At 38.5% G+C, this 24,482-nt stretch overlaps 1 protein-coding gene across 2 annotated transcripts in view; it reads left to right on the forward strand.

Moving 5' to 3' along the window:
- Positions 1-24,482, forward strand: part of pdlim2 (PDZ and LIM domain 2 (mystique)) — a 78,288-nt gene that overhangs the window by 36,353 nt on the left and 17,453 nt on the right. For both annotated transcript variants that reach the window (XM_084388452.1, XM_084388451.1), the window contains exon 6: positions 1,885-1,957. In XM_084388452.1, coding sequence (XP_084244578.1) covers positions 1,885-1,957 — 73 coding nt within the window. The remainder of the gene's footprint in view (positions 1-1,884; positions 1,958-24,482) is intronic.

Raw genomic sequence — 24,482 nt, forward strand, 5'->3', positions numbered from 1 at the left:
GCTTTCTTAACAGTTGTTTTCTCACTGCTGTGATATTTTATTTTATTTTATTTTATTTTATTTTATTTTATTTTATTTTATTTTATTTTATTTTATTTTATTTTTATTTATTTTATTTTATTTTATTTTATTTTATTTTATTTATTTTATTTTATTTTATTTTATTTTATTTTATTTTATTTTATTTTATTTTATTTTATTTTATTTTATTTTATTTTATTTTATTTTATTTTATTTTATTTTATTTATTTTATTTTATTTTTGCTTTGTTTGTTTTGTTACTGAGAGGAAAGTGCACCACACATATTTTCTAAATGTTGCTCCGCAGCATCGGGATATTTGCTAACAGTGTACCGCTGCTCGGTTATTTTTTTAGCCCAAAGAGAAGAGAGAAAAATAACTTTGCAGTGAGTATAGTGAGTATATTGCCTTTGACAACCTCTGTCATCATTCTCTTCCATTGTATGGAAAAGAGCAGCTTGGACATTCTCAGTCATACGGGTTTGGAATGGTATGAGGGCATGCAATTTGCTATTTTCACTTTTGGGTGAACAAAATAGATGCAGTTTCAGACAGTGCAGTTTTAAATTCAACTGACAAAGGGAACTTTATGATTAGAGTGTAAAGTTATTCTACAGGAGACATGTTAAGACTCCTCTGCTTCCTCAAGAAGTTCATTGTGGAGATTTTTTTTTGTACCAGGTTTCCAGTAGAGTCGGCACATGGTTGATGAATGGGTCATAGCTCAGTGCTTGACTGCAGGTGAAATGTTCGCTTGTCTGTTTCCTGAAGCCCTCCCCCACACACACACACACGCGCACACACATGCACACACACTCTTTACCTGTTCTCAGACTTAACACTGCAAATGTCTGACCCCTGACAGACTGCACCACATTCCACATGTCACTGCTGATGAAGCTCATTTAATTAGATTTAGCGATGGATTATGAACTAGATTAATGAATTTTGGATTAAGCAGGCAAATAATGCATTACAGCACAGCATGGTGTTGAGACAATAACTTGTTGCTTTTGATATCGCCCAGCCAATAAGATCATTGTTGTACATTACAATTAACGCTGTATGATTCTTTTTTTTCTTTTATTCTATCATTTCAAGGCTAAAGGGATAGTCACCTATTCTGTCATTTGCTCACCCTCGTGATGCTCTTAAGTGTGTATTACTTATTTTCTTCTGTGTAACAAAAGGTACATTTTACTTAAAATGTACTTAATTTGCAAGTGCACTGGTACTAGAGCAGGCTCCAAAATTAGAAAAAAACTCAGTAAAAGTATGACTAAAGTAATATTTATGACAAATGAGCTTGATGATCTCATACTCTTATTATTATCAATGTTGAAAATGGTTGTGCCTGCATTTTTTTTTTTATTCTTAAATGAATAGAAATAAAATAAAATACACACATTTGAAATATAAATATTTTATAACATTATTAGTCACTTTTGGCCAATTTAATACATTGCTGAATAGCCTAGAATATATTTTTTCTGAATAAAAATATGATTAGAATAATTATTAAAAAAAATAATAATAATAATTGACCTCAAACTTTTGAATGGTTGAGTGTATATTATACAATAATTATGGTAGAGGTAAGTGGGGTAGAGGTAACTCATGATTTTTCTCTAACACGTCTGTGTAGTTTCACATTCTTGTTTACTTCTCTTGAGTTTCTTGGTCCAGTTTCTGCCTTCCGAATTGTTTAAAAAACTTAAACTATATGGCTCAAGTTCATGTAACTGCAACCCATTTCATGTCAACTGTAGTTTGCTTCAAAGTGTTCTTGAATTCAACACCAGTTCAGAAATGCCCCATGTTCTTTGTAGGGTGTACTTTTGCTAAATTCTGTTTGTTTTTCAGCCTGCAGCTCTATTCCTGGTCCTCAGAAGAGAAGAACGTACAGAGTCACAGACTGTCCCGACCCCTCTCTCAGGTACAATCACTCTCTGAACTCTTTTATATAAACCTCAAGAACAAATGACAGATGAACTGACAAATTAACCAGTAATGTTTCCATGAAATGGTTTGACAAGTATTCTTTTGTGTTGATGTATGTCCTATTGAAACAGAAAGTCAGGGCAGGACATTCTGAAGGGCTTGTTCTTTTTTTAAATAGCCGGTAGCCTTCACACAAGTGAGGAGAGATCTGGAGCACTGATTGCAGGATGTCTTAGGTTGTGAAAAACTGAGGGTTCTGCTTGTACCAGTTTTAATCAGACGTGAAAAAGACAACACAGTGACCTAAACAAACACAACACGTATACATTTAGGAGGATGTGACATTCTCATTTAGAAGACAAAATGTGCATATGGACACTTATGAACAAGATGAGTCATCAATATATTTTCTAGGATTAAACATGTTTAATATAAACACATATATTTTGCAGTTCGTATTCAATTATACTACTACTCGTGAATCAGTACATATAAGTTGTCAGAAACGAGCAAGTGAAGTTGGTGAGATGAGGTCTGATTAGTCTCAATGTTGATGGGATCTGCGGCGGAAAATTGATGTTAGTTCTGCCTAATGCTTCTGAGGGGCTTCCATGTGTGTTCATGTTCGTAGTACATGGTACATTGAGTCTTCTCACGGAATAGGATTGCTTTGCTCTGCTCCTGAAATGTGGCCCATAAATCCCTTTAGTCGCTGCCTATATATATGACTTCATGGGAAAAGCAGGGTTTCAGTGGTACAATTTAACTGGGATGCCTCTTCACAACAAGCTCCAGGATCGCACACTCAGGAAATGAGATTACGATTTCCATCCGTAAAAAACGTTTGCAATAAAAGGGTTAGCATTTCCAATATTTTCATAGGGGGCGGTGAGTACATAAACTCAAAAAGGTCACCTCACTATGCTGATGTTCATGGGAGCGCAACCTGGAAATGGTTAATCTAGAATATCATTGAAACAATGTGGTTGACCTTTCTTGTAGCTTCTTTTAACCTCCAGGTTTATTAGCATCATACGTAGTGCAGTGCCCATGAGATCTTTATTGTACTTATTAGTGCTGCTCCACTATTCTCTGCTACACTGATTCTGTAGCATCTTGCGGGATATATAAAAAATGGGATAGGAGAACGGGCAATATTCTGAAGGGAAAGCGTTCCAGAGCCTGTCCCAAAAATTGAAATTGAGTAAATAAAGTTTGTGGGAAAGTTATTGCGAGATATGTCAGCTATTTAGTAAAAGGCTCAGTCCCACAGATGTTTCTACAAGGCAGATGTCAGAGCAGGAAAAAACAGCCAGGACCTTTGATGGTTGAAGACATTCCAGTCATTTTATCATTGCTGTAGATGTTAAATAAACACACATTCATGACACAGCTTATTAAACTCAAAAACATCCCAATTCCCCTGTCAGAAATGTTTGGTCCTTCTAAAGATGACCGTTTGAATGCTTCTAAACGAAACTCATGGGAGGTCTGGGAGAAGAAGCCAGCATGATGATAGTGACACTGAGCACTGGCCTTTGTCAACAAAACATCTCAATATAGATGCGTTATGCTGTGAAAATATCCACGCAAAACTAGGCAGGGAGAAAGAATGAGAATTAAACGAATACTTTGTTCAAAAATGATAAAGCTGTAATTTACCTGTTCTCATGTAGTTCAGAGGGGATTGCCATCTCATTTGGATTTATACAGTCCTGCATGCGTGTGTTGCCAAGATGTCTAATCTATGAGTTTTCATCTGGACACAAGACACTCAACAGATTTAGCAGTGTAGACATAACATGGAGACACTATTGCAATTGAAGTGGACCAAAAAAGAGATTTGTTCATTTTAAGGTCCAGGTACATGTGAACAGTGAGTCCAAGATCATATTTTTTTATGACTAGTCAATACAGCTAATTCGAGTCTGAGTCCAGGACGATGCTCCTGAAAATATGGTCTTGGACTCAGACTTGAGATGGACTTAAGTCTGACGATGCTTCCCAAATGGCAGCATCTGCCATGTTGTCATTGTGACCTCCTGCGTCAGTTGTGTCGCTTTACCGCCATTCCTTCATCCTCTCCTGTGACCTAATGGGATATTTAGGTGTCCATTGAAAGCGCACTTCAAAATCTCGAAAGAAGTAGTAAGCCACCCAGGTACTTTTCGCCTACTGTTTTCTAACTGTATTTGGACATCTACTCTGTTGGCGTACTGTTTTTCGCATACTGTACTGTTTGGTAAGTATTTGATTTTGGATGCAGAGTTGTCTTGTCTGAACTTGTGTACTACAACACTGAATGCAAGGAGAACTGGTATGTTTTGATTTGGTGTGTGGCGTGTAGGCATGAACACCTGTAAAGAGTAACTATTTTTTTGTTGATTTTGAAAAAAGGCATTTCTTTTTTATTTAGCTTTTGCACATCTTATTTCAATTTAGTTTTTAGTTTTTTTATTCTATTTTTCCTGGATTTTTAGACATCAGCAATATGAGAGGTTTATCATATTACAATTCAAACCACATTATATGACAAAATAATTGCAATAGGATTTTTGTTGGCACAATAGTGCAGCCCTAATCATACATTCTCTCACAGACATCCCACCAGTGGACATGTGCTTACTGGGAGAGTGTGGTGTAGACGGAGCCTTAACCATCATGTTCAAGACACCCTACTTGCATGCCACTGTTGAAGTATGAAATATCTCAGCTATTATTTTGACCCACAGACATCCAAACTTTGGGCCTCCCAATAAATCTAAGCCAGCCATCCAGTTAACCCTGCTAATTTACTGCCGAAACAAATCCAGTCCAAATTAGGGTCGTCACCTTCTGCTCATAGCCCTCAATCTCTCTCTGCACAATCAAAACATTTTTCTCATGCTCTCTCATAACATGTATGATACAGGGTACAGCGGCATCTGTTGTTTAGATTGTTTTGCTATAGAGCAGGCAGTTTTAGTGGAGGGATGAAAGGCTAGAGTTAGCCATGCCAAACAATGGATTAGATGTATAAGGGAAATTCTGTATTAAATGATGCTGAAAGGCAGGAACAAGGAAGCAGCCAATGAGGTGTAGCAGCAGGGTTGATTTGCTGCCACGTCTGTGGTCAGATACACTGGACACACAAACATGCACATAAACAGTCAGTTTGCTCTTTACTATCAGTGGGCTCAGAGTCTTTTCTGTTCGTCTGTCATGAAGGTCTATTGTGGGGGACTCTAGTATAATTGTGGTATTTGTTAGATCCCAAAAGGCACTTTGATGCCAGAGAGGGTTAGGATCTTTGCTTCACATATTTCTACTGGAATTTTAAGATCTGTTCAAGCTCTCTCCTCGTTTTTCATCCTCAGACTGGAATCCCTTCAGTCCTACTCCTTCCTCTCTTCTTCTTCAGGGAAAACTTGCATTCTTCTAATCTTGGGTTGCTCCAGCATTAAACACTGAGAGTCTTGGCATAATGTCTGCGTAAGGATGTGGGTGGGTGTGGGTGTGTGTGGTGATCTTTTCGACATCTTACACACATTATTTTGAAATTGTGTGGCATGATTGGTGCAAAGAGTTCCTTCGTTTTGTGTGGTTTGGCTGTAGAAATGAATGGAAAGCACATTGTGCACCAAATGAGTTTTCTTTCTCTGTACTTACAAGTACATGTTTTTAGCAGCATAGGAGGCAAAAAAATTGGATGAGAAAATCCATATTGCAAAATTAAAACACAAATATTACAAAATGTGATATTAAAAAGTGTATAAATCACATTTATTTGTGATTTATACACAGTCCAGCTACCTTTCTGTAAAATAAGTTAGCTGTACTATGAGCTAATAACAACAAATACACTGAAGCTACTGTATTTAAGCACATTAAAGTGAAATTATGAAATTGTTGTATGCTACCTTTGAGCAGTCTGTGTGATTGAACATGCCATATCAGATGCAGCTTCTGTACGTCCTTTGCAGTGTAAAGATGACTTTTGGAGATCATTTTATTGGCAACAATCTATAGTGTTCTGATTGATTAAGTTAATTAAATAAATACTATAATTTAATTATAAGACAACATGGACATATTAAATAAGAAAATTAAAAAAATTGTTCCTGTAAATCAAATATTGCCCCTTGATGGAAAAGTTCATTTCTGACCTTGCCACCATCTATTGGTCACTTAGTTAATCTTTAAAAAACAAATGTTTTCTGTACTTTTTTTTTGTATTTTAATGTGATGCCTAAATTCACTTTGAAAAACATTGATTTTAGGTTTTAAACAACTTAAATACTGTCACGCTACTAAAATACTTGGTAGCTTCTCCACTTTTAGTTACTCCACAACATTGTCTGTTACATTCATACTCATGTATACACACATCTGTACACCAGTTGTGCCTGGCGCAGGGGGTCTTTTTCCTCTAATGATCCTTTGTGATCTTTAAGTGTGGTTCAGGTAGAGGTATAATCTCCAGAGAGTGAGCTAAGGGAGGAAAAGATAGCAGGAATATCCATTAGTCCTGCTTCGGGGAGTGTAGGGTATCCTGGGAAAAGTGGCGTGTACAATAAGGGCTCTGATGCAGATCGTTCGAGGTGTGTGGTGTTGGTTTTCTCGCCCTTCTGAGGCACAGGCTTGTCCTTGTCCGGCTGAGCCTGGTGGAGATGGGCTGAGGAGGCCTTATTCATCCCGTCTGCTTGCTGTCTCTCATTTTCACTTTCTCTCTCTCTCTCTCTCTCTCCCTCTCTCCCTCTCTCCCGCCTTTCGACACTGCTCGTTTTGGTCAGACCCTCCGCTCCTCCCTCCTCTCCTCACGTTCAGGCGGCTGTACAGGCACAGAGGCAGCCATTGTACCACTCTCCTCTTTTCCACTTCTCTCTCTGTTGCTCCCTTTTCGTCCTCCATCATTCTGTGAGAGTGATAGACGATGAGACATGAGTGAGACTAGAAGGGTTGTAAGGAAGGAGGAAGACTGATCATGTTTCTGTTGAAAGACTGCACAAAGTGCATTTGAATCTACGTCCTGTTCTAGCAGAAAAAAAAAAGTTTTCCAGAAGCTTGAACATAATGGCTACATCACTCTTAGGCCTGTTTTGTGTATTTATTCTGGCAACCATATTACCAGGTTACAGTATTCATGCTACCCGTATGAGCAGAGCGGTGCTGCGTAGCTGGAGCATGTTTCAGCTGACTGTTGAAAATTATTAACCTTTTTATTAACAATCTTTTGCAACAGAAGCTTTTATAAAGCATCTAAAAATACTGGAGTGAACTACTCATTTTTTAAAGTTATTTGTCGGGTGCGATATAAGTGACAGCCACACAAACATAAGTTTCTGTTCAATAAATCTGACGGAACGATATAAACTGCTTTAATTATCTGGATTCAATGTAAATTAAATATAACTTTTTCCCCTGAAAATTTGGTTTTACAATGATCAACTTTGTAACAATTCTTAGTGGCAAACGGATAATTATTTGATCCTTTATGGCTTTATAATAATTATAGTAACCTATAGAAATCAGTGATGCGCGGGTCAATGTATAAACAACCCGCACCCGACCGACGTTTTCAACTAACCCGCCCGCAACTCGGACCGCAAAAAAAGAAAATATTGTACCCGACCCGCTTCCTGACCCGCATTTTTTAAAAGTAGTAAATGCTCATCGTAGCGTTATTGGGCCATAGATATAGGAACTAGGGGTGCGGGGGGATGTGTGGCTGCCCCCCCCCCCCCCCCCCCCCATACGCCCCACATCAGCCTCCCTGGCCTATAATATCCATTAATCCAGCCTGAACTTGGTCGTGCCAGTTTTGTGGCTATCAAATGTGTAAATAGCATCGCAAGAAGTACACATGACAAAGCCAGCACTTTGGTCATCATCTTTCATTATTTCGGCAAATATCTCCCACACTTTGCTCTTTCTATTTGTGTATTTGCGGAGCTTCACTCCCCAGTCTTCACCTTTTCTCTTGCCGCCTCCATCTGCAGACTGAGCTCGTGCATCATCTTCGCGCCAGTTATTCAGCCAATGAAGTGTAGGCCTATGTATTTCATAGAAAATTGTGTCTAGTAGACCGACCGCGACCCGAATATCATTACAAATATTTTGGGATGACTCGTAACCGCGGGTGACCGCAGGCACCCGCTCATTTTGGATCAACCCGCGCATCACTGATAGAAATCACTTATTCATCTTTTTATTTTTATCCAGAGCTCTGTTATGCCTCATAAATGTGTAGCTATGTTTACATAAAACCAAATAGCAACTGGGCTGATGACTCAATCTGACTTGATATCCTTCATGTAAACGTGATCTGTCTGAGCTCAATCCAGATACAATTTTGATAGTGTTGGAAGGGGTGGTGTAGACCTGAAGCAAATGTGATCAATAGGGAAAAAAAAAAAAACATGTAAACACTGGAATCCAACTATTTTTTTTTTTTTAAATCAGATGCACATGCACAGTGCATATATCACTGCAAAAATGCATAGATGCATTCAAGACTTGGTTCGTAAACACCCATATGATTGTGTAACAGTTTTTCATACTAAAATAAGTACTTGGAGTTACCACAGTTATAATTGACCAAGATGTCTTATAGTGTTTCGTGTAAACAGATTTATGAACATTGTTGTTCTTTTAGGCTATTTATTGTTCATCCTTTTCGATTAAGTGAAAAAAGTATACACTATCATTTGCTGTCATGTTTTAAATTAAAAGTGTAATGTCTTAATGCTGACAAAACAGATGTTGCTCACTGAATCTTTTATTCAGGATAACAGCAAATGGCTTAGATCAGAACAACAAAAGCAGAATTATCTACATGCTTTTTATTCAGTATCTGATTATCCAATGCATTAACCCCATAAATGGCGAAACAAAGGAAAGAACAGCGAATCACAACTATTAAGTTTGACTGCGGCGCTACAGTATAAATACTCAGTACATCAAATTATCTGTTTCAGACAAAGCAATAGTGGTAAACTACACATGGTAAAAACACTGTTACACTTGAGTATTACGACATTACTGTCTGATCCAATGTAGTCGTCACTGCATCTTTTATTTTCAATCTCTCTGTAAAGCCTGTATCGAACTGTCTTGTTTAAAAAACGAATCCACACTAAAATGTAGTAAATAAACGGAAAATGCCTTAATGTAATCTGACTGGAACTTGGTTAAAAATAAAGTTCTGGTTTGCAAAGAACTTTTTTTCACACTTAGCACTTCAAAATGTCTTGTAATCCTCACAGGCATCTCTATGGTTTTGTTGCTGGAGTAATACTGTGTACTTGCATCTCTTTAGTATTTACTACTACATGTGGGAATCAGTGTGTGGGGCTAAAGAGGCAATGATGAAGTAGGCATTGATCTTCTGCAGAGGCAGGTTTTCATCGCACGTTTCAATAAAAAGCTGTTTTGGACTAACAAGAAAGTTTTGAGTTCTGAAGCTAATGGGATATTTTATTGTACAATGACTTTTATGTCAAAATATCAAAGATTCTCAATTCATGACCCCTATAATTGGGGTATGACCAAACTGATGATTTCAACCTGCTCTTGCCATATTTATGAATCATACGGTAAATAAACTGTTTGCTGATATGTCGAGTACTTTCTACCATCTCTCCTCAGCCTTCCACTCATCCTTCCGAGGGCTGTCATTTGGGAATATTCCTGTTTACAGCACACTCACCTTGAGGAGGAAAACAGTGGGTGGAGAGAAGTGTTCAGTCCATCAGGATATGCCCATGCTGATTATGGTACTCTTGGGAGGGAGATGTGCAGCCAAACCTAGAGTGGCTTTGGCAACGGATCACTCCCTGTTCCATTGCTATTAGTGCCCGATCACCCAGCTGGGTTGCCTGTGGTGACTGTTTTGTGGTTGCTGTGGGTTGCCATAGTGGCAGGCCTCATCCTGTGAAAGGGCTTAAGGGTTCAGATAAAAATAAGCAATGTACCAAGCTTGTTTAGGCTGGGCATGCACTGTGCGATTTTCGTCCGATTTTGACGTTTGTCGTGCAGTGTACAGAGGGAAGCGAGAGGCAATTAACCTCTCCCAACCAGCAATCGGATGGTCAGATATATTTCTGGCATGTCCAGAAATTTTGGTCTCGCTTCATGAGGGTATTGCACAGTTGAAGCAGAGCTGCGAAACTGTGTTTGTTCCCCTCACTGCACCTGCGAGAAAACAGAAGTTAAACCATTTCATCTTTAATGCAGCAAGAAAGAAAATTTAAAAGAGGGAGATCTATAAACTAGCTATCAAACTAGCTGCAATTTACCTCCGGGTCGTGTTGCAAAATAGACAAACCATTACCCACGTCTTCCAAGCCAACTGCGTGTACACCGGCGCCTCTTTTATTCATTTACTTGATCAGTAATTTACTTGTTTAACTTTCAATTTTATTTACTTTATTAAATTTTATTATCACTGGAAATGTGAACTGTTGTTTATCATTTTGCAATTGGTGATAAAGAAAAATGCTATGTGGCAATAATGGAAATTGTTCCATTTAAGCCATGAAGGCGAGTCAGTGGATATCAGACAAGCAATGTGCAAACTTTGCGCGAGAGTTATCCTGGTGAAGAAGTCTCTAACCCCAGTCAATTATTCACTACAGAAAGTGAAAGTAAAAACTGATGAGCTTTCGGCGCATATTCTCTGAGACAATGAGAGAGATATACATATGCTGATAACGGTATATAACTGTCTTAATTTATTTTCTTAATATTTCTTTTGAGGCCCATATAGGCATACGTAGTGAAAAGAAGATTATTTTGTTTAAGTTGTTTTTGAAATAAAGCTGCTCTTAATTCTCATTGATGACTGATTATTGCAGTGTTCGGACATATTATAGACTGATAATAATTTTGATTATTGGCCTATTATTCATTGTATAACCTAAAAATCTAAATGTTTTAAAATCATTTTCAAAGAGGAGTAAGCTAATCCATCTAAACTTTTATCATCCTTGCAGCGCGTCGGTTATGTGCTATGAATTATTGTGGGGCAAATTAATTGTAATAGCAATTTAATAATAAAAGTAGACCTAATCTTAATAATAATAATAATAATAATAATAATAATAATAATTTAATACATAAATTGGAAATGCTAAATCCTCTCGATCGATAGCTGATGCTTTTGACGATATCTCTGGATACTCAATATCATGGTCTATCAGCGCATCCCGTCACGGTGGTTATCGTGCATATTTCACACATTATAGTGTGAGCAGCTCGATGATCGTGCTGTTTAGTGTGAGCACATAAATCGTGAGGTTTGGCTTTACATCGTATGTGATCTACTTGTACAGTGTGAGATGGTAACCTTGCTGAAATTGCAGAGTTTATGCCTGCTTTTACTCAAAGTAAAAACTGTACACGGACAGTGTTGACAAAGTTCTGAAACTGCTTTCAAAAGTTGCGAGCTAAATTAATGTAGTTAAAAATAGATAAAAAAAAAATGGGTGCAATAAAAGCTACTGTTTAAAGGAAAGCATTTTACATCACTGAAGTCATCTAACCATAATATCTTTTTAAATATATATGTACTTACAATCTAAGCAGTTTCTACAGAGCAGTATTTATCTGGAAAGAAAACATTTAAGGTGACAGTACTACACAAACTGAGAACATCATACTAAATACAACTAACATTCATTCTTAAACACTGTTGTCACCTGCTTTCGACTGCTGTTAATGATTGTTTAACTAAATATTTTGCACACAAATACAATGTTAAAGCTCACTTGGTGACCATATTGCCTGCATATATACTATATGAACGCTGTGTCTGAAATCAAATACTTCCCTATATATAGTATGCGAAAAACAGTATGCCAGAAGAGTAGTATGTCCAAATACATAGTATTCGAAAAACAGTAGGCGAAAAGTCCCCGGATGACCTACTACTTCTGCCGAGATTCTGAAGTGCGCATTCGATGGACACTTTACTATCCCATGAGGCCATGGGAGAGGATTTATGAATGGAAGTGAACTGATGCTGCAGGTCACATGACCGTAACAGCATAGCGGATATAGTACAGCCAGATTATATGCATACTACCGATATTCAGACTATAACGTAAGTTTTTAGCGGTCACAGAGTAAATTTCAAATGTAGGACCTACTCAGACAGCATGCGATTTCGGACGCAGCGATAAACTGATGCGATTTTGAGCCGGTGCCAATTATTTTACAGAAAATCCAGTTACAATCTATCACGGGTGCAAACGCACACTCTTAGCCATATATAATAAAAATATCAGAAGTATCATATGCAAATGTGATATTTATATTCTCTTTACAAAAGTTCCTCTCTTAAATATTTTTCTCTCATTTGTGTCCACTCAGTGTGGCAGAATACTGGCATGCTCTATCTCCTCTTTCAATCAGTTCAGCTGGGTGAAGTGGTCCCTACTCTTATAAAGATGGGCTCACCCTCTATTTTGTGTTTGATGGCAGACATCCAGTGTGTATGCGTGTATGCGTGTTTGAGCATGCTGGAGCACACTCACTCGGGAGGTGTGGCTCACTGGAGCGCTCGCTTGCGGTCTCTGCCTCAGAACACAAATAAAGGCTTGGCCCGCAGCAGACGGTCGATCAGTTGCTGTCCCAGCCTCAAAACAAGTCTCTTACCCGTCAGCTTCCTCTCTTCCTTAGACTGTTTCTCGGGGAAGATTTAATAAGATTTGCGCTTCCAGAGCAGACTAAAATCATTTTTGGCTTGGTCTGTCTTCCTCCTCGCTCCTCTCTTCCTTTTTCTCACTTCCTGAGATGGGACAAAGTACTATTTCAGGTTGGACTTGAAAACATGGGGGCTCTGTGTTGAACTTAGCGAATGTGTGTTAGACACATAGTCTGCTGTTGATAAATCTAGAGGTTTCTTACCATATCAGTGTCACCATACCGTCCCATGGCAACTGATCTGAAAGACCTAAACCTGCTGGGGTTTATGGGGCAGTTTTTGCCCATGCAGAGATGGGGCCTGGTTTTTAGTGCAGTTTTACTGAGTAGACCTGGATGGACTGGCAACATTCCATACATTGTCGAGGTAACCAAGAATCTTTATCTTGCTCTGTCACATCAGGCTCCAAATATTGTTCCAAAAATTACACTTTAAAGAGAAATCATAGAATAAAAATAAACAGATATTTTTAACAGATATTTTTAATTTATAATTGTCATACCCTCTCTCTCATGTTGTTTCAAACCTGTAAGACTAATAACACACACAAAAAAAAAAAAAAACAGGAAGTTAAAACACTTTTGTATTCCAGAGGTTTATTATTTTTATTTATTTATATTAATTTAGTCATTTCTAAAGCCGTATATTAGTATATGTTAGTATTTCTTATACTGTTCAAGATATACGTATATTTCTCTTGTCCCGCATAATGTCATTTTCATCATAAGAACAGTACAAAATTTTGGCGCACACTGTGCATACGCAGCTTACTTTTTGAAAGCAAGGGACCAGGTCCAAGGCCTAAAGAAAAGTATTTGTGACGTTAACCCCTAAAGCCTGCATGACAACATCCTTAGAAACAGTTACTATGACTGACTTTCTGTAGTAAAGAGGTGGAGAGACACAAACAGCAAATTAAACAGAAGGCAGACAGACAAAGTGATACTGAGACCAGTAGCAGAGAACAGGAGACACGGTTCATCCAGGTGGCTCCTATCAAGCAGTGGTTTATAAAGCTCACTAATTACTCCATAAACTCCATCAACTGTCAGGCATGGTTTAGATGGAGATCATTATCTCTATTAGCATGAGTGATGCAGAGCCGCCGGGCCAGACTTTAAGCTTTAATTCAATAACTTGTTGTTTTTCTTTTGTCGTCTCTTTCCTGTTCATTCTTCATGCTGTAGACCATACAACAGATCATGCCTGTGTTTGGACGCATACCCTCTTTTCATTGGAATAAAAGCATGGTTACAGTGAATTACTATTTGTATCGCTTAAAATGTGTATTATTTCGTGTATACTTTAGGATCGTTTAATGGTGCATAGATTCTGAATGTCCACACTTTAAAGGGTTAGTTCACCCAAAAATGAAAATTCTGTCAGTAATTACTCACCCTCATGTTGTTCCAACCATGTAAGTCTTTCGTTCATCTTCGGAACACAAATTAAGATATTTTTGATGAAATCTGACAGAATTTTGACTCCTCCATAGGCTTCCAGTGTGACCGAAACTCACCGGCCCAGAATAGTTATTAAAACATCGTTAAAATAGTCCAAGTAACTACAGTGGCACTACATTAAGTTTATCATGCGACGAGAATACTTTTTGTGCGCAAAAACAAACAAAAATAACGACTTTATTCCACTTTTCATTTCCTTCTCTCTGGGCCTCGTAGTGTTTTTGCGCTGCGCGTCTGTGTTGCACGTCATCACGCAACACACACATGACCGGCGTCGGCCAATAGTGAGCCTACGTGGTGACGTGTAACACAGACGCGCTGCGCAAAAACACTACGCGAACCAACTAGAGGTCCAGAGAGAAGGAAATGAATAGTGGAATAAAGTCGTTATTTTTGTTTGTTTTTGCGCACAAAAAGTATTCTCGTCGCTTGATATACTTAAGATTGAGCCACTGGAGTCACTTGGACTATATTAACGATCTCTTTAATAACTTTTCTGGGCCAGCAAGTTTCGGTCACACTGGAAGCCTATGGAGGAGTGAAACATGGCTCAGATTTCATCAAAAATATCTTAATTTGTGTTCCGAAGATGAACGAAGGTCTTACGCGGTTGGAACAACATGAGGGTGAGTAATTACTGACAGAATTTTAATTTTTGGGTGAACTAACCCTTTAATGTCAAGACTTGATCTGACATTTAACGTGGTTCAAGCTCGATTATACTATGATTTAGCTATGAGTTACATGTGAAGCATTTCATTCATGAAAGAGTCCTAAAAACAGAAAAATGGATAAATAAATAAATGAACTACCATCCATTTAAGGACATTCAGACATGGTAACTAGTGGTGACAGAGTCTGTCTCTGTCTCTGTTTTTGTCACTCAGTTTTCCTCTTTCTGGGGTTAGATTCAATTCAGTGTGGAAAGGAGGTTGGGGGCCATAATAATCTTCATGAAGTCCACAGCTTTAACAAGGTCCTAATGATTACCAGATGCCTAATGAGTTTGATTCTCGGCTACAGTTGGACCACTTTCACATTTCTTCATTAGAAAAGAAGTGTGTGCTGGTATTGTCCAGCATGCTATGCACTCTGAGGCTGTTATGGTAGCACTGTTTTCGACCACCGTGTGCACACTGAATTCCTTGTGGCGTACTTTGAAAATATGCCCTTGGCATCGTTCTTCTGTTAACTTTTTGTGTATCACAGTTTCTGGCCACACAAATACAAATGTCCCAGTTCACCTTGTTTACAACATGATGTTTTAGTCTTCTGGCAGTATTTATTTCTGAATGTGAGACTGTAAAACATGATTCACATAAATGGAAAAAAACTGCAATCCAGTTGGACACCAATAGTCATTATGCATCAACCACCAAACCATTGTAGGTGTACCACCAGCGGCTCTGAGCGCCATTTGATATTCTTTCCTTTTTTTCTTTAAAGAGGTCTACTTTTGAGTATTTTGAACCCTTCACTTAATTCAGCACTTAATTTTGAACATTGTGTCAAGAGAAGTTCTGCCACTTTTTACACTGGGTAAAATGGGTTCTTACACAGATCTGCACTGGGTCACTTTGCTTGTACCAAAATCCCATAGTCTAAGACAGTATTTGAAGGCCCTCAAATATATTTCTGGTACTTCTGTGTGTGTTCCAGGAGTGTTATATTATAATATGCAATAATTTTTAAATTAAATGGAATATTTTCAAATAATTAGATTCCATCATTTCAGAAGTTTCAATAACTGAATGTTTAACCTTTTTATTACCAATGAATTTACATGACTTTTCTAGTAGTTCGTGATTTTTATTTATTTTACATTATTACTTAAATAATTTTTCCACAAAACAATCCCACAAAACGAGTCATTATTGGAGCTCAGTTAGAAGCTTCTGATGCCCGCAAATTATAAACAAATGTTATACCCTAAATCCACAAGGATGCCTGCTGTCACCCTTTCTGTTCCTTTTTGCCATTGACTGGATTATGAAAGAATCCATGAGAGAGCAAAATAACTGAATCCAGTGGACCTAGCTCGATGACCTCGACTTTGCTTACGACCTTGCACTTCTCTCCCACAACAATCAAAATGCAAGAGAAAACGGATGTAGTGTCAACTATATAATCTCAGATTGGCCTCAACATTAACAGTGAATAAGACAAAGATCCAGTCACGCTGAATGGAAGTACTCTGGAAGATGTCCAGTCTTAATTTTGTAAACCTACCTGGGCAGAATCATTGACCAACCGTGTGGTACAGACGCAGATGTCAATGCAAGGATTGGCAAAGCAAGAGTGGTCTACATACAGCTCAACAACATCTGGAACTCCAGAGACCTGTCCCTGGCAACAAAGATCTGCCTATTTAACTTAGCCGTTGGGAAAGGACTCACCAACTCCCTGCTGAGGAAGAAATCAGGAAAAGATGGGGATGGATAGGGCACACTCTTCGTAAAACATCGCCCAACATCAACAGGCAGGCATTGAAGTGGAACCTCCAAGGAAAGCGGAGAAGAGGCCTTCCAAGAAACACCTTGTGACGTGACCTTGAGGCTGACATCACCAAGATGGGCTACACCTGGAACCAGCTGGAAAGAATGGCCAAAGACAGGAATCTGGAGATCTGTGGTTGGCGGCCCATACCCTGGCAAGGGAGACAGGCATAAGTAAGTAGTAAATTCACCCCCGCCCCCGGTGTCGCAAGTCTATTTGCCGGTGTGAAAATTCCCCCACCGATGATATAGTTGACTTGATGTTAAGAAACCAAAAAGATGTTAAGAAAATAGTTTTCTTGTTATAAAGGGCACAAATTAAAAATAAGGAATACAATGTCATTTTTATCCGTTTAGATTATTTTAAAGCTTGGTAAGTCATCCCTTGGAAGTGTGCTTCCCTTGGTCTTGGCCCTCTGGTTGAGAATCCCTAGTCTATGCGAGTCATTCTTGCCCAGAGGAAGTCTCACTCTGTAAGTCTGTACACCTTTGTCACCTTTATGTCTTGAATGAGTCTTGTCAATTTCACATCTGCCTGTAAAACGGTCACTCTTTGGATGTTTTTGTGGTTACTGCATCGTTGTTTTTAAACTGTAGAGACCATAGTGTATAAAAGTCTCTGGAGGTCAGCCGTTTGTGCCCCACAGAAATCGGCACAGCTGGCATCAACTACCATTACAGATTCAACTAAACATCTTAACCATGTCCGCATGTGTTCGTTGCAGCTGCATGATGCATATCCTTTGGTTATTTGTTGAAATTGTATTTTAATTTTGACTTGCTATAGCTGTCATGCATAGTTGCTACATAGTATTCCTCACATAAACATAATAACATTGTTGTGACACTATTGGGTCAGGACTGTGTCACGCTGTCTGGAGTAGCAACATGCAAACACATGCTTAGAATTTCTCTTTCATTGTCTCTGTGTTTCTCTACACATGCTGAACGTCTGCGTTTGATGTACTTTTAGTAAACATGCGTGTCCTTACCACCACACTCACACGCAAATCAAAAGCATCTGAATGAGTTCAAAGTCACATGTATCTGCCCAATGAAGATTGTCTGAATTAGTTTAAGGAGATAAGAAGGGCATGTGTTATGTACACAAACATCTACGTGAATCTAGGTTTAATTTACGTTTTTTATTGTAAATTACGGATCCTTTAACATTCCTGGATCATATGGTCAAATGATATGCTATTTCTGTCTTGATCAATTTCCAATGTTTTCTTTTAAAAAAAATGCTTGTCTAACATTTCTAACGGACCAAAACTGTGACACAATCCCTTTTGAATCTCGACAGATGTTTTCGCTTGTTACTCAGATTCCTACGGCATACATGAATCAGATGGTCACGTGGGTTTTCATTTTGGAATTTTGTGAATTTCATTTTTTCATACAAGGCCATTGGTCCAATTATTACAGCGTTTGGCATGTATCATTTAGAGCAGTGGTTCTCAAACTTTCTGACTCAAATCGGCGGGTCAAAAACCCCCCAAAAATAACATTTAAAAAACTGTGGGTGGGTCACGGGTGGATGAGAAATAAATCATTTAATGTGTTGATTTTAATAAAGACACAGACCTCTCATTTTACGGTAAACCACAACGTACGCAAACAAGCTGTAAGTTTTGCTTTGAGTAAATGTTCATTTAAAAGCAGCCTTCAGCATAATATGTTACCATATCATTGCGCTTAACACTTTCCAACTTTCCAACACTGAGGTCCCTTTTGAAATTTTCTGACACCTGGTTAAGAGCCACTGATCTATAGACTTGTTTTTTCTACTAAACGTTTTTCTAATACGTTTCTAAAACTAGACTGTGGTGGTCATGGCCAAGAACAGGCAGGATAGGTAGTGAACGGTTAAGATTTATTTCTTCCAACCAATAGGACCAAAAAAATTATATACAGGGGCAGATATAACGAAAGTCATTTTCAAACAAATTCCACACAAAAAGATGGAAGTTAACTGAAACTAACAAAGATTAAACGGGCCTAAAAATAAATGAACACATTTTACAAACTTAATGAAACACAAGCAAATTTAATTAATTTCCAGAAAAAAAGTTGGATGAAGAAAATAACCAGGAAATCCTCATTACTTCTCTTTTCCCATCTGTTTCTCCATTAGTCTTGTGATGATCTTCCCTTGAGGTAGATGAATGTTAGTTGGTGATGTCATGCTCTGGGGGCATATGGACTATCTGAAACACCAGAACTAATTTTCCTCATTTCCGTGTTTTTCATATCACTGTGATGCAGCTAAGGGTTTTAAGATCTAGGTGGGTAACCCTAAACCTGTACTTAAGGTTCTTTTGAGAAGCACCCACAATTCATTGCTCCAATCAGACCAAACCATTCAGTGTTTCAAAATGAAACATGCTGACTACAGCATCTGTAAATCCTGATCTGCAGCGAGAAATCTTAACTTCTTCGAATAAACTCTACATCTCCGTGAAGCTCTGCTGAAGACTTGGCTACATACAGCGAGTGTGCTAAACCCCAGTGCCTAATCTCAAAGTGAACAGTGTTTATTTTTCCCCCTGCATGTGCTGCACTGTGTCCTCTGATACATATTCATGCCATATGTACCACACAAAATTAATCATGCGGCAGGAAGCCCCAAACAGAGATGTTATGGCTCGTGTGTAGAAGGGAGTTGCCGTGCACAAGTGTGCCGCAAGGGTGCTAAATCAAAATCATACGTGTGGTTTTTACATTATTATCTTAAACAAACCCGTGGCACGTCACTATAAAAATACTCAGTGATAGCTTTGGAAATTGAAACTAAATCTAGTCGCATGCAATTGTGTGCACGTTTTTGTATGGAAAAAGCAGAGACTGAGCAAGGAGGGGCAGAATAACTACTCGTAGAAATTAATGAGAGAAATTGTAAAGCTCAATACAACGCATGTAAGGCAGTCTTACCTTTCAGTTAAAAAGAGCCAGTTACTTTTTTTATTCTTTCCCCGGTTTTCATTGTGTAAAACTGTGTCTACATTGAAGCCCTGCAGCTCCCATGATGCACTGCTGACCGCAGGACAAATCTGAAATCTAAAGTGTTCGTTGAAACTCAGAAAATTTGTGCCCTAATGCATGAAGAGGACTAGATAAACATCACTGTGCTGCAAGTGTAATCTTGTGCACAAGCACAGTTTTATCAGAAGAGGATATGACATATTAGTTGCCTTCGCCTACACGTTATTTAGATTACAAAAAAAAAAACTGTTATGGTAACCATAGTTTATCAAAATACTATAGTTACTAGAGATATTTTTGGTTATATGGCTATTTTTCTACATTAAAGACATTGGTTACTGTGGTAACATGGTATTTAAAAAAAATAAATGTAACAAACTGACATGTTCTTAACACTGTTTGAAAGAGATCTGATATATATTAACATCCTTTGTAACTATTGTATTTTTGTGGACACTGGTTACCATGGTAAATTATTGTAAGTGTCCTTACCATACACACCCCATTGTAATTGTCTGCATTTGTTTTTTGGAAATGATTCTAATTTTAATATTAGTGCATAATCTAATTAATATTCATGAGCTCATCCTTCACCATTTTGAGTAAGCAGAAGCAGAAGCACTTTTTAAACCGAAGTGCCACCGATGGTCTTGTAGATAGTCTGGTGCGTGTTAATGTTTGTGTATGTGCAGTGTTTTCCTGGGGATGTTTAGAAGTCCTGATTACGGTACGGATGAAAGCTAATCAAGCACACTGACCTGTGCCAGCCAGAAGATAGACTTGAGTACAGTATGTGTGTGTGTTTGGTCTTTGAGGAAAAGCCTGTGACTGCACATGGACTTCCTTTCCTTTCCTTCTCATAACCTCAGTCCAACACAAACACAGCTTACATCCTCACAGACACAGGGCACGAAGGGAATGCACCCCTTCCCCAGTAAAACAACACTTCACCAACACTATAAATGGTCAAGCACAAATCCGATTGACCGGTTTGGATTTACTTTGCGTTTCATTGGTCACTGGACGGCCGAGGTCAATTTCAAGTCAATTAATGGAATGGCAAAGGCAGTTTACCTTCTCTTCCTTCTGCCTCGATGTCTGAGTCTGTTTGTTTCTCTCATTCTGATCATGTTTGGGTTTGACTGCATTCCTGGCAAGCTTGTCTAGATCTTAACAGTGTGCTGTTGATGGGTACCGTACCGCATCTATAAGCAGGCGATAGCAGTGCCAGCTCAGTGAGTTACAGCTGCAAGCCCTCAGCGGGCCATTTGTGTCCTCACGGACTATTGTTTGAACCATTTTGCAATATAGCTGTTTTAGGGTGCTTTCACACTTGGTTCGATTTCTTGGTCCAAACTAATTGCTCCCTCTCCCCCCAGTGTTTCCCACAGGTTTTTGTGAGACTATGGGCAAGTGAACCTCAGTCCATCTCATACATTGTTGTTTAAGTTGTGCTTTGAAAGTTCAAAATTGAGTGATCAAATTGACCAGAGAAGAGTCTTTGCATTGACTTCTACCTGGACTTTAAAGTGGACTCAAACCTCTTTTTAGTTGTGATAGTGTCTGTCCACATTATATTTACACTGGTGTTTTTGAATAATAATAATAATAATATTCTCCCTAAGACAATAATATATTACTGTTGTAATACAACTGCACTGTGAAATAAATGTAAATTAAAAATGTATATTAATCAGTATATTACTTATTTTACTTTACAGTAGTAAAATTACAATACTTATGTCTTAATTTCTTCGCTTTCATGCATTAAACTTGAGCTTTTATTTAGGCGGAAAATGGGTTTAATTACAAATCTATGATATGCTGTAATACAATAACAAAGTGCAACAATACATACAGCGTAACTGGCGCAGTGGCGTACCTTATGTTCCCAACGCGCTTTAGTCTGAAACATGCTGTGCACAGACTTTAGTTTAGACTCATTTAGTTAAATCGCAGCCTTTTGCAATTTGGTAAGGGCACTGCCCTGAGCATCACCCACTTTAATTTTCTTCATTTTCAAACTCTCTTCTGTTGCATTGTTTCTCCATTACCTCATGGCAACCCTGCATCAACGCTCTGGACTAGTTTACTCCCGGTCTGCGTCGGTTTGTGACAGAAGTCCTTGGCACGGTCTATCTCCAGAGATTTGTGCCTGGGTGTGTGTGAGGGGAAAATCGCTCTCTGCCAATCTTGTCAGATTGTGTTAAGAAACTGCAACATTGATGTGCTTGATTTTTAATTTAGGTTGACTCGTTTGTTTTAGGGTAGAACTAACCGATTGCTAACCGATGACAGGTGACAGCTTTATATTACATAACGGGGAAGGAACAAAGGGATAGGGTTGATGGATGAAAATATTGAAAACTTGAAAAAATGTGACTGGTGCCAGAGTATTTTTAGTGGTTGCACTTGATGCGAGTTTGAAAATACCACAAGTGTGCTTTGTGTGATTCGCATTGATTATTGGACCAATTAAGACCTATGAACATGCACTGAAATTAATAGTCACATATACTTATTGTGAATAAAAATGTGAGAATGATGAGAGAGAGTGGGGGTGGGGGGAGAAAAGAAGAAAGCAACACAGTGAGAAAGGAGTTCCAAAACTATGGACATGCAAAAGCAAATACTTTTCCATGAAGTTTGTTTGAATGCCTGGATGCCATTGCTGCCATCCAGAAGAAGTTTAGACTACAGGAAACTTTTGTTTGGATCAAGGGAAAATGGGCACTTTCCTCCTTACAACTTATCCAAATAAACTAATCCATTTTTTGACTCAGAGACATGTTGTTAGCAATGGGTTACTCATAAAAACCATAACAATGCTTAAGGAAAAATTATTGGAAGTTGACTGTGTCCTCCTTCATAAGATTGATATTTAACTTGTATATGACTCCCCCTAGTGGTTGGATTCTTAATTTACACCTCTCTGCAGTAATTTACAACCCTCTCCTCCTGCCTTTTTTTTTCCTCCTCAATGTCAAACCGTTAAGGGATAGTGGGGCAAGATATGTCAGTAGGTTTACCCCCAAAATGTATACATCTAGTCTCCCAATTAATCTATTAACAATCTTATGTATAAAACTATATAGGAATCTAATGTATAAACCTTTTTTATTAATATAATACATTTATTAAGAGTCAGTAAAAGAAGCAATTCTATATAGATATATTTGTTTCACCTTATTGAAATATGAAATATATTTTTTCAATAAGACTTTGGATTGGGGTTGTGGATTGGGGTTGTGCATTAGTTCATTGTTTTCCCCATTCATTTTTATTTGAAATGTAACTTTTTCCCACGACTTGACAGTTCACAGAAAGTAACACCGTTTACCTCATTTTTCTGTATTCTTACTTGCTAAATGTGTTTAAAGAATTTTTGAATGCAAATCTGTTCTCAGTTGAGTTTGCTTTAGTGTTTAGCGCCAAAACTTTCCAGCAGTGTAACTGATCGTCACAGCAGCTGATAATTGCTTCAAGTGGGCGGAAATGCTCTTGGCTGCACTTTTGTGAAACTTGATGGATGGAGCCAATAAGCCCCAGGTGGAAGTTGTCATTTTGGAGCTGGCCTGGGAACAGACTCCTCCATTTAGTACAGCTGGTGTCAAAAGAGCTGGCCAGGACAACATCAATCAGCATTAGGGCCAAACATCTGTTAGCATGCCTTCTCCATCACTCTCATCTCTTTCCCAACAGTTCCGGTAGATATGCATGGCCATCAGGAACTCGCAAGACCGGCACGAAAAACTTTCCACACAGCTGCTCCTCTTGTGAATGTGAAATCGATTGTACTCAGTCTCTGTGGCCAAGAATCCTGCTAAGATCACAGTCAAAGATTATCTGGACGCTAAGACCAGCTGAAATGTTGACAGATCTGCATACTTGCAGCTTTAGGAATTAGGAATCAATTTTTCATCCTTTGTCCTGATGTGTGAGGAAAGCCATGAGGTGTTGGAAGTGTGTCTTGTGGTCTAAGGAAGGGGCGTACACAGCATTTTCAACTAAAAACAGAAAAAGTTTTATGCGTTTGGCCATTCGTATACATGACAACAGTGTTTTGGGGGCCTGCAAACGGGATTCAAAGCACAAGTTGGAATTTGTGGAAACGGTGACATCATGCGCATGCGTGTTCAGTCTATTCACCTTATTTTCGAACGCGGAAGTAAATATGGGTCCAGTATCCGGTTTTTGTGCGGCACTTCCGTTTCCTCGCTTCTCTGGGCTAACTAACGATATCGATTGCGAAGGATTATGCAGAGTTGACAGAAAAATGTTACACATTAGCAGATGAATACAACAAAGAACTAAAGCCCCGCCTCACCCAGGTCGGGTACTGGACCTGGTTGAAAACACTCATGCATCTAGCTGGCAGATTGCCAAAACTTCGCCGGCGCCTTCAGCACCGCCCTAAACACGGTCGAGCCAACGCTGGACTAAGTTAATATATCTATGGAGGTAGGCTATTTTGTCATGTCAAATGTATTAATAATGTCATCAGAATGCAACCAAAGCACATGATAGCAATAAGTAGATGGCTATAAATAATTATAAATCATACAAAATAAATGCCATGATGATCATGCCATGATGACTAGATTTTATACAGGGGTTACTATAATGATTTTGTTTCTCCTTGGAGTTTTTATTCAGACTTCGTAGCCCAGCCACTTTTCTGGTATCGGGTGGTCTTCTGTAGGTCTTGTGTTCACGAAATGAAAAGAACAAACATACGGTCGTTTCTTCAAATGGGCTGCGTGGCGTGTCCGTTATTTCGGCTCCCATGTTAACAGGTTAATTTAGAGCTTGCACACTGCCTGCGTGACACGCGCGTCTCAGGGAAAACGCATGCATGCTAGAAATAGAATCGATGCCTATTTTTCACGCGAC

Source organism: Rutilus rutilus (assembly GCF_951802725.1).
Source record: "Rutilus rutilus genome assembly, chromosome: 19".
Classification (NCBI taxonomy): Eukaryota; Metazoa; Chordata; class Actinopteri; order Cypriniformes; family Leuciscidae; genus Rutilus; species Rutilus rutilus.